Genomic DNA, 18,664 nt, shown 5'->3' on the forward strand with positions numbered 1-18,664 from the left:
TTATTTGCACATGAACTTGTGGTTGTTTGCCTTTTGACAGTTGATCATAAATTAACCTCCTTTTATTTTCTAGGGCAGAGTTGCATCAATCGGCATCAGCGCCAATACTAACCTTAGTGTCTGTGAGAGAACTTCTCTACAATGGAACAAAAAAAGTAGTGTCTGTGGCACACAAAGTACTGTTGAGGTACTCTAGAGCTGTCTTTGATGAGGCAAAATTGTGACTACTATGATTGGTAAGTTTCCAAAATCTGAATTTACTGCTTATTATTGAGTGTCTATTATAGAGAGATAGGAAAATGGCTGAGCAAGAGAATGATTTTGGACACAGCCAATGCAGTCAATGAATTTCACACAGTGAGGTATACTGATTTAAAATTTTGGTGGAAAAAACAGAGCACTGGTATCGGATCAGTAGTAGGTATTGGCAGTTAAATTAATTACTTTACTGGAATCAGTCTCGGGAGAAAAAAGTTGGATCAGTGCATCCCTACTTGACATGAGTGTGAAACAATGTCATTACAATATCCTTTCATTTTGTAATCTGCTTATTGTTTACAATATTAATAATCAGGCAATTGGATTTTGAAGCGGGATGTGTCACATTGTATTGTCCTAGGTAGTTCCTCAGTTAGCATCCTCACTGGCTCATTATTCACTAGACCTTACATGTCCTCACATCTGTCCACTTACCAAATGTATGAATCCAGCTGCTGTGAGCCATGTGCTTATGAAGATGGAACACAGGTTAACTAGCTTGATGGAGTTACTGTGACAAAGAAGAAGAGGAACCATAAAACTCTCAAAGACATTATACCACAATGACAGAAAAACTGAGACTTGTGAGCTAATGAAAGTAAGCTGTCGTATACAATAAGCAATACAGCAAGAAAAGTTGAAATGGGATTTAAATAGATTATGGGCATATCAATAAACCAAAAAAAATCCTAAAAGCCAAATGAGGAACAGAATAGGTCTAAAAGCTTGAATCCAACTTCCAAGGAGGATATTTCTAAAAGAGGGCCACTCTCTAAACCTTTGCGATCATACTTTTTATGTGCCAGTACAGTTATGGTACACAAGTGTAAGTACAGTGTTATGTTTACATACAATGTGAAACTGTTATTTATAATATCACCATAAAAAAACATACTAATTACCTTAAACAAACATTTATAATACCTCATAAAATATGCATGTAGTTTAATACAGATTCAAGCAATTACTAGCATATACTGTATACTGACAATGACATGCAAACCAGCCTCACTTTTAGACATAGCTACTGGTGGTAGTAACAGTGAAGATATTATTATATGTGGATGAATCTTGTCAGTGAAATGGAAAGCTTTAATCTTACCTTGTTTTCAAGATATTCAAAAATTGTAGAATTTCTGAAAACTGTATCAATCTTAGTGCTCTCAGAAATCTTAGGCCTGTGAGACACAAAAAGAGAGAGTAAAGAATATAAGTGGATAAGAACAACTGATGGCAACATTAAATTCACTTTCAGATATAATTTGTATGTTTCCTAAAATATCAGAGAGTACCAGTACCAGAGAGACATAACAGTGGCAGATATGAAGAAAGACAACTGGACATAGACAACATGTATGAGCAATCCAATAGTATGGTCCAATTATTTTTCTAAAGCACTTTTGGCACAGCACCATATGTTGCAAAATGTAGTCTGCGACACACCAGGATAAGACACAGAAAAGTAGTCACTTTTTTCTAGATGATGTGTTGGAATTATTTATGCATTCAAACAAGTTAGGAAGAACATCATGTGGCCTACTTTACATGAGCCTCAGTCTGCATCCAGGAGCAGCTCGCTTAGGGATTAGAGAATAATGCGACACCTGCCTCATTGTCTTTTTACATAACACGACTGATCCAATGGAACGTGTGTTCGCTCACGTCTGTGCCTATGTGTGTCAGTTTTTGTGACAAACTGAGTTCCAACTGAGACCATCTTTAAAATATGTTTACTACCTGCAAATGTAGGACAGTGGCCATATGCCTGTCAGCATGAAGACCAACCAACTCTAATAATGAAAACAATTTCAAGATCTGCATAAATAAGATTCTAAACAAATGTTGTGCACCCCTCCAGATAATACATGTCTATACACTAACACTAACGCCCTTACCCCAGTTGGAGAGGATACGCAAACAGGACCACACTGAATGAAACAGTCCTGTCTGTCTTTCCTTTTGCTCCTGTCCACGATGGCCCTGCCTCACCCTGTACCCCTTATGAAAAAGATCGCCAGAGGACTTCTTTCGCCTCCACGTCTCTCGGATGGTCTCCAAGTTGGCATCACTGTGTGTTCGTCGATATATGAGTAGCTTAGGAGGAATCATTATTCAAGAATCCCGTCCAAGGAACTCCTTTGTCTTCTTGCCAGGAATTAAAAATCTCTGATCCAAAAATATTTAGGGGGCTAGTAAATTCAAAAGCACCTCCAGAAAATGACAAGAGATAATTCCTTAGACTTTAGTTTTCTGTAACAAGCGAATCGTCCTCACTACAGCACCACCAACCTTAAAAATCCTTGTAAAGAAAACGCCTTTAAATTCTGTAAAATTGATGGTCACTGCTGCAGATAGACGAGCTAAATCAGACAGCTAGAATTGTATTGTTTGTTTAATCATTCCCGCCTTGCAGGGACTGTTTCTCAGTGAGCAAAACGTCAGCTGTAATATGGGTGTTTTATTTTTTTCATTTTTGTTACAATGTTAATCCTCACCACCCAAACAGATTTACCTTTCCCTGCCCCTTTTAGTGCTTTACTTTTAACCCTTTTGAAGCTTGGTGTCCATCAACACACAGCTGTGTTCAACCTATTTTCTTTTTCAGAACCCTGCCAGGGATTAGCAGAGATGAAGATAAAATGAAAAAAATAAAGAACAAAAACAATAATCCTGACTTTAAAATGAGTATCCTGTTTCTGCATGAATAAGGTCAAACAACTCTATGACAATTTGACGATAGTTAGAGTTATTGGACAATCCAGTGCTGGGGTCATTTCAACTGCAGCGAAATCTGATTTTGTCTGACAAGAAAAAACTCAGATTAGGGATCCATTCTTCAAAACCTCAGAGTTAAGCTCATTTTAACATGACTTCCAAATACTGTAGAGAAGTAATATCTCTTTGTTGATAGTCAGTGATCTAATACTCAGCATTTGACAAGGTAGAACATGGAATTCTCCTAAACCAGCTTGAGAACTGGGTTGGCCTCAAAGAAAATTAGCTCTGAAAATACATCACAGGAAGACAATTCTATGTTCCTCTTGGGGAACATGTCATCGACACATTAAATAACTTCCAGTGTTGCACAAGGGAGCTGTCTTGCACCTCTCTTGTTCCCACTTGACATGCTTCCTCTCGGTGATATCATCAGGGAACATAATGTTAGCTTCCATAGCTACACTGATGATACACAATTGTACCTATCTGTTGAGCCAAATGATGAGGATGCCTTAAGCTCCATCACTGCCTGCCTATCAGAAATAAACACATGGATGGATAATAACTTCTCAAAATGAAATGCGGATAAAACAGAAAATATATTAGTTGGCCCAAATCCAAGAGGGTTGCCTTACTGGAGAAAACTTGGTCATCTAACTCACCTAATCAAACCACAGGTAACAAGTCTAGGTGTTAGACACTGACTTAAGTTTTGTGCCCAATATTAATAAAGTGACCAAAGTGTGATTCTTCCATTTAAGACACATTGGGAAAGTACAGCCTTTATTGACTGAGCAATATGCAGATAAATTAATGCATGCCTTCATCTACGTTGAACTGGCTACCAATAGCCTCCTTAATTGATTTTAAAGTTGTTTAACTTGTCTACAAAGCTCTTAACGGCTTAGGACAGACCTACATCACAGACTCCCTGTTGCTCTGTGATCCTCCATGAACCCTTAGATCCTCCACTGGGTTTCTAGTTCCTCAAAACCCCTGGGAAAAGAATATTGGAGATGCTGTATAACAGCCTACCCCAAAACATTAGAGAGGCAACCTCTGTTGACATTTTCAAGCATCATTGAAAAGCATATCTATTTCGCCAAGCCTTCTTTTTTTCACAGCACTTTATGTGCGCTCCACAGAGTCCCAAATCTGTCTTTCAAATGATATTTTATGTATTTAAACACTTTTATGTCTATTCATTTTTATTTATTTATTTGTCATCTTAAATGTAAAATGTTTTCCAGTTCTTATTTATATGTTGAAATGTTTTCTGTTTTTATTTATTTTTTAAATGTACAGCACTTTGAGCTACATAGTCTGTATGAAATGTGCTATATAAATAAAGATTATTATTATTAGTAGTAGTAGTAGTATACACTTGTACTTTACAAAGCCTGGTTACAGTAGCAAAGTACTATTGAGCTGCAGCTGAGAGGTTTAACTAACAATTTTGTAACTTCCCACAACAAACCAATCAAACAATCATACCCACTTTATACAAGCACACACACAAAATCTTTATACAACTAACTCTGTTACTTTTTGTGTGTAAAACAGAATGCAATGCCAAGAATGGCGGTGATAACAGACTGTCCAGAAGTATGCGCCAATATCCGAATTTGTAAAATGTTTCGTGTCTTGTCCCTCTAGACTACTATGACACATCTTCAAGTGTGGTTTAAACATATTTGTCTTTAGAAAAAACGTGCATATAGGGGTACAACATTTAATGCACTTTTGTTCATTTAAAGCATACCACCTCCTTAAGGTTAAACCTGTCTGCCAAAATATTGTCAATGAAATTACTCAGCTACCACATGTGTAGTAAGTCTACTGAGTTGCATAGTTACAATCAATGGTGGAAAGCAACAAAATACATTTATTCAAGTTTATTTAAATTAAATTTTGAGGTACTTGGAACAAAGTATTTTGTACTTTGTGATACTGATACTTTCACATTAATAAGAGATATATTTCTCCTACGAAAAATGTATTAAGGTACTACATTGAAGCAGTTTTTTATATCTGTGTATTCTAACAAATTGTGGAATTCTCGGTTGAATAACCGTATACATTTTGTTCAGGTATTATTTTACTTAAGAAAATGTTAAGAGATTAAATGATAGAACATTATGATTAATATTTATGCTTAACGGTGTATTTGCTTGCTCATATTTTGTAGCAAAAGGTTTTCAAAGTGGAACCTTTGCTGTCTGTTATATGTTTGCTAGATTGGCATGGATATTTTGAGTGACATTTTCTGTTGAAATTATATAGAGAAATGAGTAATAAATGGACGACATTTTTAGATTGAAAAGAAACTTCAACAATTTCGTTGCATATTTGGCTTTCTGGGGACGAATATTAGATATTGTACCAAAATTAGATATTGCATTTTTCTCAATCAGTGTAAAGCCTCTGTGTTTGTGGTATACTGTACGGTGTGTGTGTGCGTGTGTGTGTGTGTGTGTGTGTGTGTGTGTGTGTGTGTGTGTGTGTGTGTGTGTAGGTGTGTGTGTGCATGTGTTGAAAAACTTTCAATGAAATTTTGCTCCCTTGAACACGTGTTCATGCATGAGAAAATCTCTTTCCCGCACATGCCAAAGCCTCTTGCACACACACAAGTGTCAGCTGGCCAGATGCTCATTCAAAAAGGGTTTCCTGGTCTGTGCCCACTCTTACTTCATTGAGGATTTGCGAGCCAGAGTCACATGTTCTGGCAAAGCAGCCTACTGGGACCTTTTATCAATCACCAGTCTGGGATGGTACATCGGGTATAATACTGTCAACAAAGCCAGGATTAGATTATACGATGCTATGCAGCAATAACACACACAACTAATGTAGCAGTGGTTCTTATTGGACAGTCATGCTGGATAGACAGCACGTGCATATTAAAATCAACACCAGCAACACATTTTTGCTGGCTTATAACTCAACTCATTGCCTGTGCAATAATGCAACATGCCATAACATGACACGTGAGGAGCCTGGCTGCAGCAGAGAGGCTTAAACGCTCCAAAATTAGCTTCTCTCTCTTGACTGTACATGGCTTCCTGCCAGTCACTGAGTGACATTTAAGGCAGATGCACTACAGTCAGTAAGCCTCTTTCAGCAGGAAAACACAATGGCTCATTAAACAGTATACTGGAGGACCACTAGGAGGCAGTAGCAGGTTAGAATCAAAGCCATTTCTAAAGGCTACTACAGTATTATACATTCTTAAAGCCAGTGCAGTTTAACATTAACGTTTAGGTTGCTACCATAAAATCAGACAACAATACATTTCAATCTCTTAGGATTACAAAATATCTTACAATAAATTTATGCCATTTATTATCAAAATGGTTCTGTTCCAAAAAATAATCACAACCAGCATTGCTGTTCCTTGTGTTTTTCAATGACTAAGGAGGAAAGTGTAAAGTTAACTAGCAGGGTGTGAGCAATGGGGCTCACTAGCCAGATGAGCTTGTAACATCTTTCAAACCGCCATATGCTAATCCTACACTGCCAGGAGTCTCTTGGGCGCAATGTTCAGTTCAAGTAGTTAAAGGAGATTAATTCCTCTTTCCATGGAAAAACATGCCCTCTTACATTAGCCGCACATCGTTCACCTCCTCTTAATCAATGTCCAATTTGCAGAGGCAGGGAGAACATATCTTGAAATGCATAAAGCGTACACTTCCTCTGTTGCAGAGTGGGCAGACACTCTACCACACAGCACAGGGCAGAACCCCTATTAGTGGTCTTTTTTATTCTACACCTCCACAGGATTTCCAACAGTCTTCTACTGCAGAACCACAGCTGATAGAGTGAAGCAAAAGGTACTGTAATTAAGATGTATTACACTGGTGTGGTGTGTACTCCCCAGCAGTGAATGAAAAGAAAAGATGAACTAATCCACAGGGAATGAGGAGCACAATACATTGCTCTTTACAACAACCCTGGCTTCATCTAACAAAGCCTGTTTAAGGACAGTATATACACACTTAGCTAAATGAAAGTAACACTAACTATGGATTAGTCTATTGATTATTAGGAAAGTCATTATGGCCCTGTCAAGCGTGAGGATATATATAAAGGGGGAAATAGTTTTTAGGGAAGTGTAAATGTAATTTATTTATCAGTGCACATCAAAGGTTACCAAAGGAAAGCAGCATCAGTAATATGGCACTATATCTTGACTTTTCGCTCAGAATGTTATACTCATTAATTGTGCTTATTTTTGCTGTCACAACATGGTACTGTATGTTGGAGCTGATCAGGATTCCTGTCTTACCTCCTAAGAGCCTGAATATTAACAGACACTTGCAGCACCTCATTAGTATTCTGGAAGCTATCACCAGCCCATCAGGGTACACCATATCCTAGTGCAGACACGCACTGTTAATTTTATAACGGAGGCTTTGCAACACTGTTTGCGACCTTAAACGCATGGACAAGTACACGACCAGTAAACATACACATAAGCCATGCCAGGGGGAGTTCTGTTACTGTAATGCTCTGTGGTTACAGTATATATGTCCAACACTGCAAAAATAAACATGCTCTAATGTTTGAAGGAGATGCAACCTGATATAGTATCCTTCCAAAAAAATAGTCCTCAGGATTCTTCCCTTTTCAAAATAATTTTCATGAGAACGAATGGATATTAATAGCTCGGGAATCTATAGAGCATCTCTCAAAAACAATATCTTCCCACTCTTAGCTGCTGTTTGTACACAACAACTCATACTGAAGCTGTTATGTATATAAAATGTGACTTCGCTTTCTACATCAGGCCCATTTGCAGGATACTTAATGATCAGAGGTAATTAATCACTGCAGAATGTCAGGCAGCAGCCAGACCACCATTTCACAGTCTTTCATCATCCTCATCAAGGCCGTAACACCATGGCTTTCTGTGGATGAGATGAGGACACCTTACATCATGAATACCAGTAAGATTACTTGACTTTGCCATATCTAATTCATTACACAGCTTGTTCCCTGTGAAATTCATGGACACAGTGAGCCTTTTAAGAAAACTTTATCACCTCAGCGATTAGGCTTTCAGAATTTCATATTACTTTTTATATGACTATATTTAGTGATTCCAGTGGGCATGTAAAAACAAGAACATAGAAGACAAAACTTCCAAATTCCTGAATCTCTGACAATATAGATAGTCTAGTTTATATCAAGTAATTACCAAATAATTAAGGTTTATTTCAGCGTGTTGGTTTCATAGTTTTGATGCCATTTCTATCGGGTATAATAAGATTATTACTGTATATAACCAAAGTTGAGAGTTGATTATTCTTATTATTAATAATATTACAAATATTCTCAAAATCAGTTGATTTATCGTTTAATCAATGAAATGTCAAAAACAAAAAATCTCAGCACCTAAGGTGAAGTATTATTTTTGTCCAACCAAACCAGAAAACCCAAAGTTCTTCAACCTACAATGATTCAAAATGGAAAAAGCTGAAAATCCTGACATTTGAGATGCTAAAACCAGTGAGCATTTGGAATTTTAGCCTGAAATGATTAATGGATTATTAAAAAATTTAGTGATTCATTTTCTGCCACCATACCAATCAGTTAATTTACAAATCCCTACAGCTCTAATCTATATTAATCTAATCTCTTATTTTGAAGAAAGACAAAAAAAAAGGACAGCTAAAATGTTGGTTAAATTAAAAGACTGCAAAGGAGAAATGTGTGCACATAATATAGTATGTCTAATTTGAAGCAGGATGTCTTTAAGCATTGATGGCTGTTTTCAAAAGAAATCCGCCTGAGTTTTCTCTTTCACATAAGTTTTGCTAACATAGAGATTTGTTTAAAACCTGCATGATCAATGTGTTGCTCATGTTTCGTGTCCAGTCTGACCTCTTTTTTGCTAAATTATCCAGTTCCCAGATCTCAGAAATGAAGTAAAGCTAGTTAATATTATGTACCTTTTTGACAGCAGACATTTTGACATTTTGAAATTCCTAAAACAATTAAAACAGCTCCATTCTGTTCAAGTGTCCCTGTAAACCATGACAGTGTGACAGTGAACCAGCAGGACCCTGAAACTGATGCTTTTACTTGGTCTAATAAGACACTGGTTGTTTTTTTTAAAGGAAAAAAAACTGAATATTTAAATGTATCTTTATATGTAAGATATATTTTTGAGATAAATGTCAATAACATTATCTAACACCATAGGTCTAAGTGATTTCTGCTTCGAGAACCTAAAACTCCCTCGACTATATTTCATATAATAGCTCGCATTCTGACATTACATCCTTTGTGGTCCATTGTCATGCTCAGCTAAACATTGTATTTGCATTCAGCTGAGTTGTAAACGAAGTATACGATGTATAGTATTGTATATGGTTATGAAAGTAAGTTTTAAAAGTGTCAGTGCACTTGAAAAAGAATCCAGCTACAAAGAAACTATTTTTACTGCAGTGTAATTTAGGCCACAATACTCTGAAGGCACTGAGAAAAGTAGGTGGTTATGTAATGCAGGTTAGGGTGTTTTCCAGTCTGCAAGAGAGTCATGCAAGAGAGCGCGTGTATGTAAGTGTGTACATGTGTGAATGGGGACAACACATGCTTTTGCATGTTCATTTTTTGTGTGAGTGTGAATGAGCCCATTAAATGGCTGTTATGGACCACTGTGACATATTCCAGGTGCAACGCCTCAACGCAGCAATTACCAATGAACCACACACACACACACACACACACACAGAGCCACAGCCCTTTTCTGAGTCACTCTCACTCCCATTAGCCAATCCGCTCTGCTGTGTTCCCTGAAACATCAGAGGAACCCAGACCTGTCACTTTCAATGATGAGGGAAAGTTGACTGCAGCCCAAAGCAAGAGGGCCTTGGAGACACACTCCCAGTAATGGGGAGACAGAAGGGGAACTGAGAGGCAAAGAGAGAGATTGGGAGTGATCAAAGGAGGGTTGACGTGTGAAGATAGAGGGCAGAAAAAAGAAATGGAAAACGAGGAGCGGTAAGACGGAGGCGTCGAGAAGAAAAAATTGAAAAACGGTGAAAGAAAGCAAGAAAAGATCCAGCTATACAGTGAGAAGGAAAGAGAGTCAAAGTGAGATGGAAAGAAACAGATGAAAGAGATACGCAGACTTACCGAGCCAGCTTCTGTTCAAGTAAACAGAAACAAACACGGGAGGAACCGTGAAGAAGTCGACCACTGAGTTGACCTCCAGCCAGAACCACAGCTTATCATTTGCCGCAATAAACTGTCAAAAGAAAAGAGATGGCATCAAGAAGGCAATCAAATTCTAATTTTATACAAAATGCTACCTCTCCACCACATCCCACCATTCAAACTGCATGCTGGGTCTCATTTTGGCATCGCTAACATACTGTATAGAATGACAAAAGCTTCATCCCACTTGCTGAGTCATGCGAGTGGTTGGTGGTGTAAGCAGCTTATGAGTTTATTTATTCATTCATTCAGAATGGCAGGCTTGCGTTTGCATCACTGGAATGCTGCACTGGCATGGCAGTCATGCTAGCAACAGTATGACAACAGTGCCAGTTAAAATTAAAGGTATTCTGTGTGAGTATTTGTATTTGTTTCTGTCTGTTGGTCTCAAATTATTATTTTTTGCATAAAGCAGATGAAAAAATGTAATATACTGGATTTTGGGTTGAAAATTAGAAGCATGAAAGATACTTTTGAAGGATGCTGTAGATTCTAATGCATGTAAAACAATGCCTGCCTGCATGGCTGTTGGCATTGTGTTTGTGCCAGTGTGTTTTACAGCATGTCTGTATACGCATACAGTATATACACGTAAATGTATGCTTGCGTGCATGTATGAGCATGCAGGTACCAACTTACCCGCAGGCCAAAATAAAGAAGGAAGAAGACGTTGAAGGCCATATCAATTTGTAACGTGAAATCTTTGTAGAAGTTCTGACAGGATTCTATTGGACTAGAGCACAGAGAGAAAGAGAGAGAGAGGAAAAAATGTTACTGTCATGAACTGATACTGATGAATAGAAGGGTCTTTCATCTCTTTCTACCGTAAACACACAGTAGGCAAATACTGGGGACCCAGACATATTTCTATGGAAGTTATGTCATTTCCTAGGCTTTTTTCTTTGTTCTGGATTTTTTACAGTTAGTTTATATGTTTGCATATCAGTATAGGTAATATATGTGAATCACAATATTAACAGATTATAATTAATAAATATGAAATATTACACTATTTTGAAAAACATACATCACAATTTGCTTAATATATGCAAAATCCCATGTTTTCCTTTCCAATGCATTACGTCAGACAGATCTCTGCATACATGTAACTTCAATATTTCATTTTGCAAGGTTTTAGTTTTCTTGGAGTTTTTAGCCAACAGAATTTGTTAAAACAATAATACAATAAAATACAACTCTGCCAAAAGAGGTTGACTTATCAATCTCCCCTGCATATAAGGATCATCATAAATGTATGCTGTGACTTGTCCCTTTTTTCTTCAGAGAGGCTTATATGACCTCATCCTGATCACCTTCTCCCCCATGAGCTCACAGACTGATAAGAAACTGTTCTCTGGTAACAACAGTCTGCTTGAAGTTGTCAAGGTCAAATGGTGCTGACCAACGCTTGCCATTTAAACTGACTGAACTAAATCCGTGCCTGTAGGATATTTTTGTAGTTACTGAGAAAACCCCTGTTAATGGAAATACATTTGAAGAAAATATGGGATTTAAAACACTATTTAAAAAATGTGGAATATGCTATTGAGTTTCACTAACATTGTGCAACTCCTCCTTCAAGCCCTAGGGGGTAACAGACTTAGATAAAAACAAACCACTGTCAACCAAATAAAGATGAAAATAAAGTGAAATTGGTAGTTGCTTTCATGTGACAGTCCATTCAGCATGCATAAATGATGCAGCATCTGTCAAACACAAATATTCCCACAGATTTTCCCTCATATGACAGAGACTCCACACGAAGAAAGAGACAGCATAGATCTCTCCATTTAACAAAGTGGAATAGCTAGCTCGGTGTTGCTTAAAAAAGGCAGATGATGATAAATGAGTCGTGATCTGTCTGGCCTGTCTGGTCATGTAATCCATCTTCATGTTTACCTTGTGATGATTAACCATTAGAGGGGCTGCCCTTCGCAAAATAAATAATAGGCAGTTTGCCCATCCTATTCTTCACTCGGTCATGGGCCTATAGATATTTGCTACTGAGTAATGAGGAGTCCCAATGCGGGAAAAACATAAATATGAATTATTGTGTGGCTGACTATAGGCGTCCTTCGGGAATGTACAGATTGGCAAGGGAACACACACTTAGCCATTACAAGAGCACACAGTTACAAGTCCCATGTGTTCAAATTCAAACATTGAAGTATACATTGGTATGCATGGAGCCCATAGGGGCACAGATTGAGATCCAGAGCAGAGCTTACTGCATAACGAAAACCTCCAGAGGTAAGATAGAGAGAGGCTTAATCATCTTCCAGTTTACATCAAACATTTTATCTCATGATGATCCATTATAATGGATGACTGAGTACAGACATGCCAGAGAGGACGTATTGCTCCAAGAGGATGGATCTGACTTCTAATTCATGAGTCTGTCTTGAGCATATCCTAAGGACTGATGTGATCTTTAAGATGATGTAAACCCTGGCTCATGTCCACGATGATTAGAATGAGTCTGGTTTATGCAGCAGTTTTTTAAAACTAAAGTGACTTTTTTTTGGTCTCAAGGCATTTTCTCATACAGTGCCATCAGACTTCGGACAAAGGCTAATTCGCTTCTGACCCCTAGACAGAGTTAACATTGATCTGGCCTAAATACTCGATTAATAACTCACCACCGGCATCTCTTTGTGATTCTGTAGGCACCAAACTAAACAAGAATGCTAAAACGAACGTCATAAATAAAACCTACACCCTAAGCTTGCTGAATATTCCTCACATCCGTCTACACAACACACAAGCTCATGCGTTTCGTGAGCTGAAACCACAACCTCAGCTAACCCTTAAAACCCTTGTCCAAGAGATTGCACATACCTACGCTAATGCAAATTCACGTACGCACATACACAAACACAGATGGTGCACACTGAAGACACCATTTGGAGTGGTCACTGTGGCATTTCCCCTCAGGCCCAGCTCTGGCCTAATTCTGTATAACCGCTCATCTACAGTCACGTGACCCAAAGCATTCTCCATAACAAAGAGGGAACATGGCGGCACACAGCAGGAACTGAGTGGTACATTGAATTTGTCTTGATTTGGCACTATAAGGCAGCACAAAGGCTACACTCTGAGAACTTTAATTTAGTCATTTTTATAATCGTTATTTGAAAGAACAGCTTATCATTAGCTAAAGTAGTGGGAAGACACATCAGGCAGACATATGGTTTCTCTCTTAAGCTCAGAGGCACAATAGGAAATGAAGGGTTCATCAGTGCAGGGTAGGAGAGTTTTGCAGTCTATAATTGTGGAGCTGCTGCATGTGTTTCGAAAAATGGCTTAGGACTGAAAAGAAAAAAACACAAGAATGAGTTAGCCGCTGTTTATGTGGCAAGTCATCATGTTTGAATATATCATCTGGCATTATAAATACCTCATAAACACAATGCTGCATTAAAAGGAGCAAATAGAAGGAGCAAAAGAAGCAAATAGATAAAAATGAGATGTGCTGCATGAGTAGAGCTGTGACTCGTCACCTATACACAAACAGCTTAATAGTGAGCCATCCATTATCTGCTAACATCAAAGCAATATTTCCAAATAATGTATTTATATCTATTAAGATATTTATTCAAAATGTATCTAATCTACTCTAAATGATAAATATTGTATATTGCCAATGGAAAAAACACAGTTGAGCATTTAGCAACTATTGCAAAGACCAAATTATTTCCCTAAAAAGTGGTTGGACATTCTGTAAGTTTCTGTGTTGCTCTGTGTCTGATGGATGCATAAATATTGAGTTTAAAACTTGATGTGCTGCCCCCAAGGGCCAATCAATTAATGCAGGTCTTAATAGTAGGGACAAAGTTATGATTTTGTCAAATTACAAATCCATCAGCAAAAGTGAACAGCAGTCAATCAGCCGCCTTCTAAAGACAACATGCTCAACACAGGCTACACAGCCCTAAAGCCCCCCTCCCCCCCACTGCTGCACAGAGCGCTGTTCGCTTGTTTATTCAAAGCGCATCAGTATTGAACATGTGTCCAAATTACACCATGGAACCGCACTCCCTTAGGTCCCTAGCAATACACCTGCCAAGTGTGAATTAGATTGGAAGAGCAGCCCTCGAAATTTGCGAACAACCCTAAAAATCAATCCAGTGTCCCTGAGCACTGATTCCATAGCATAGGGCCAAAAATGCTGGAAAAGCACCTTTAACATACAATCTCTGACCCAGTCATTGACTTCTTCATTGATGTAGTCAGAACAAAAACTGAGCAGCTTTAGCTTCTGAAATGTGTTATGAATTCCATGGCTTATGTATTGGATTTAGTTAAAAAAAGGTGTTTCTGTTTCTGTGTCTCTTTCCAACACAAAGAGCATGGAAGACAAGTGGTATTTCTAATTCCTCTTATCAATGTCACTTCACACTCCTCAATCACAGGGGATTCCTGACCACATGCTGCCAGTGTCCTGCAGAAAATAGATCTGCCCACCACAGTTCTTATAACTCCTTCAGCCCTGGCACAGACTGGGGTTACAACATCCTGCCTGGCAGGAAGAGGAGAGAGGAAGAGGTGGGAGAGAGAGAAAGGAAGACAGCGGTAAGACACGGAGAGATAAAAGAGAGAGGGTGAGAAGAGAGGCAGTGACAGTAAGAGGGCGAGGATAAGGGGAAGATGTGAAAGTGACAAAGAGAGTGAAAAGGGAGGGGGGCTGTGTTCCCAGAGGTATGCTGTATGCTATGCCATTATTAGACGACAGAGACTTGATTCGTTAAGATCAACAGATCATTGGTTTCATGCCCTGACAACTGTCCTTTATATTTTAAATTTCTTTATTTAAAGAGAAGCTACATGTTAAAAACATGATATTTATTTCGCATGTAATAACAATAACTTGTGTTCCTGTCGATTGGGAACAACCTCTTAAAACAAAAGGAAATTGTTGTTGTTTATGCAACTTGAGTAATATACTTTGCAATTTAGCCTTCCTCGTGATGCACACAAGTAGGCGTGGATGGAGAGAAAAACAATACTGGGAGAATCGTCAATCCTGGTTTTCACCTCGAAGGTTGAAATCGAAAGCTCGTTTTGATTATTTTTCGATTTTGTATTTATATATGGAAAAATACCTGAATATTCCTGAGCTTCTTGTGTTCGTCTTGGTGAATGCCTGCACCACACTAGTCCCTCCCTTACCCCACTTACTGCTTATTAGCAAAGCTAGCACAAACATACACAGATGAACCAACACAGCACACACAGGAGAACAGCGATTGCCCAAGGAAAGGGGCAGAGCATGTAAGTCTATTTCAGGAGATAAAATGTTTCCCACGTCAACTTCCTCTGACCAGGAACTCTGCCTCAGAGAACCGCAACCAGACAAGTAAACCTCGTTTTTGCACAAGGGCAAAGGAGTATTTTGATGATTTTTTCTTCTAAAAATAGTCACCTTCGGCCAGTGAACAGGAGCCAGCCCTTTATTAGCCCGCACATGACCTTGGCTAGCTGCAGGAGCAACAGCAAGGTTGCCCCCTGAGAAAACAACAACAACTGCACACTGACTAATGCTCACAACCACAGTACAACGCACCAAATCTGAGTCATTGTTCATATCTCACAAAATTCTTCTGCTCTAGTAAGCTCATAAGCATCTTAGAATGTAGTTACAGATTCACAGTCTGTTCCAGACACCCCATACAATCAACATACAACCCAAACAGAAATACATGAATGCACGTTGAATGCGATTTGAGCACAATAACTGAATCTCTGGCTTACATGCAGTATTTCTCCTGAGTATAGTGCATTTGTGTTTAGGGAACACAGAAGGGAGAGGTCTGTGAAGCTTAAAAAGAAGGCCAGGTTAGTACTTAAATGATTGATTTAGGACAAGGCACCATTACTAAAATAAGAAATACTTTAGTACCACAAGGGCAATGGACAAATAAAACCTCTACCCAGAGGCTAAAAATAGCTAACAACATTTTTTTCATCTGAATGCAAATGACTTGCATCCCGCTTCAAGCATTTTCCTCTACAAAGACATTATTTATTTTAGAGTCTAAAGGAGTAGTTTGTGAGTGAAAATAGCACATCACTAAAGGAAACCAGAACTTCATACAATATGCTCAGCAACAAAACATATTTGAAATATAAGTAGAGAGAGAGTGAATAAGACAGCAATGTAAAAATAGGCTCCATCTTTGCAAGAGAAAAATTACACTTCCACTTTGGTTTATGGTTAATTTATTCAGAAGCCAGCAGAAGCTAAACTACACACATCATATCACTCGTCTTTTGAACACAAACCAATTAGGAGATATGAACTGTAATTATGTGCCATAGCCAGTGGTTATCAGCACAGTGATAGACATTGTCAAGCAAACGAAATTGGTGGTGATGGGTTTAATTTATTCTATTTCAGGATCATTAAATCAGTGCATTTAGATATCCTCATTTGAAATAACTTTCAATCAGTGCAAAAACTAATCAACACAGAGTGTGGGGACTAATTTGGGATTACACAGAGTAATATAACATTAATTCTGTTCCAATTTTAATTCAGGTTATAATAAAGGACTTTTCATACAGTATTCAATGTTGAGTACAGTTGTTAAGTTTACATATTCTGGTTGAAGTTAATGTTTTAAGGACTTTTAGATGTATTGCCCAGATTAACACATTTGTTAGTAAGTGATCAAAATGTAATCAAATTGAATAAGCTAAATTACTTTGATTAAGTAATTAAAATCATTACATTACTTAGTAGTACTAGTTACCCTTTTAACAGGGTAACTAGTAATATGTAACTTACAGAATTACATTTCTAAAATAACTTACCCAACACTGTCTACAAATGATATTAATCTGGTCATTATAACAACCATTATAACAACCCTATTCTTATACCCTCATTAATAAAATCTATATACATTTTTAGATGGTTATTCATGTAATCTATAGCAAAACTCTTCCTTCAAATTTTTAGTCCATCGTAATATAATAATTGCAAGCTGACTTTGAGTTCATCCCAGCAATGAGAAAGTAAAAGTGTAAGTAAATTATTTAAAATGTAACATTGATGATAGGAAACTAATCGGTTTACTACCCAAAGGGTGTTTTACACTTATATGTTTGGTAAAAACACTAGTGCATTTCCCCTTTTGGATCCATGGTATGTCTTGGTTCGCACTCTCATCAAATGTAAGCGCTGTTCATGGGAACTGTAAACAAGGCAATTTGCTATCTATATAATTATGCTAAATCATTTGGTAGCCGTGGTGGCGGGTACAAAATGGCTTGTTTTCATGCTGTTTCTGGCCGTCTATCATTATTCATTACATGTGACGTCCAGTTGCATTCTTGAACAATAATAATATAAGTGCTATTTTTTAATGAATCAAAAGTGGTGCATTTGGTAATAGTCTTCCTAAAATATTATGTATGTTTCATTTTTAAATATTGAACTATCTGAGTGGAAGCTAAAAGAGTTAACGTGAATTTAAATTGTGGATTGACATTACAAAAAAAGCCACAAAGGCACTCATCATTTCAATTTAATCGTATTTATCTTTATTAACTGCATGTTCTGAAATTGGCTCATGCTGTGTTCATGCTGCTCTCTCAAAATAGCCCTTCCGCTCTGCATTGATGGCTATCAGGCAACTGCAACAGCAAATGGCTTTTATATTGACATGATGACTTTGATAAACACTGTTACCAGAAAAATGATCACATTGCTAAGTGACTTTGCTAATCTCTCCGGTAATTTTTTTCATTAGACTTCAATCAGTGTTTCATGGCTAAAGCTGCATTTACCAGATAGAGTGACAGCCAGGGTTATTTTTCACCCCATTAGAATAATACTTGAGGGCTAACATGTTTTACTATCACACTAATGTTCGTCTTCACTCCATGTGAGCGAAGCAGGACAGGAAAGTTGGCAACGTTCGTTCTCAGATCATGCTCAGTCTACTGGAGATGCCCAACAATCATAAAACAGCCCTGCGATGTTCCATTGGACTCACAAAAGCTTATTATCTATGAGTGTGATGTTGACATTTCATATTCTCTCTTTTTTTCAGACCAAATGTTGATAATAAATCCCTCATTTAGATTATCCCTACAAGCATGTGAAAAGGTATAAAATGCTATTTTAGAAAAGGGCTGATAATTAGATTTTTAAATGAGTCATTTTCTTTCTGCCAATGTTTGCGTATTTAATCTGAAGCCACTTTAGAACGGTATCAACTACAACTTAAGTCTACTCCTGGTTACAAGGACTTCTCTGACCCACTTGGAGCCTCAATCCATCCAGATCAAGGACATGTCCTTATACAGGTTACCGTTCATCGCCACAAAGTCTGCCAAGTTTGTCTCACCACTCAGCCATATTTCTCACCTTACCCCATTAATTAGCCATTAGGCACTGTTTGTTTTTTCAGTGACATTGATCTCACACTAATGCTAGAGTTACAGCCACAGACCGCTGCTT

The 18,664-nt window shown here is 37.8% G+C and overlaps 1 protein-coding gene across 1 annotated transcript in view; it reads right to left on the reverse strand.

The window, feature by feature from the left end:
* The window catches only part of kcnma1a (potassium large conductance calcium-activated channel, subfamily M, alpha member 1a), a 125,245-nt gene that overhangs the window by 45,304 nt on the left and 61,277 nt on the right, over positions 1-18,664 (reverse strand). Inside the window, exons 4-7 of the mRNA XM_054600845.1 lie at positions 10,837-10,930; positions 10,117-10,228; positions 1,361-1,436; positions 694-769 (exon numbers count right to left, since the gene is read on the reverse strand). Of these exons, the coding sequence (XP_054456820.1) occupies positions 694-769; positions 1,361-1,436; positions 10,117-10,228; positions 10,837-10,930 (358 nt within the window). The remainder of the gene's footprint in view (positions 1-693; positions 770-1,360; positions 1,437-10,116; positions 10,229-10,836; positions 10,931-18,664) is intronic.

The sequence above is a fragment of the Anoplopoma fimbria genome, chromosome 6, assembly GCF_027596085.1.
Source record: "Anoplopoma fimbria isolate UVic2021 breed Golden Eagle Sablefish chromosome 6, Afim_UVic_2022, whole genome shotgun sequence".
NCBI classification, from domain to species: Eukaryota; Metazoa; Chordata; class Actinopteri; order Perciformes; family Anoplopomatidae; genus Anoplopoma; species Anoplopoma fimbria.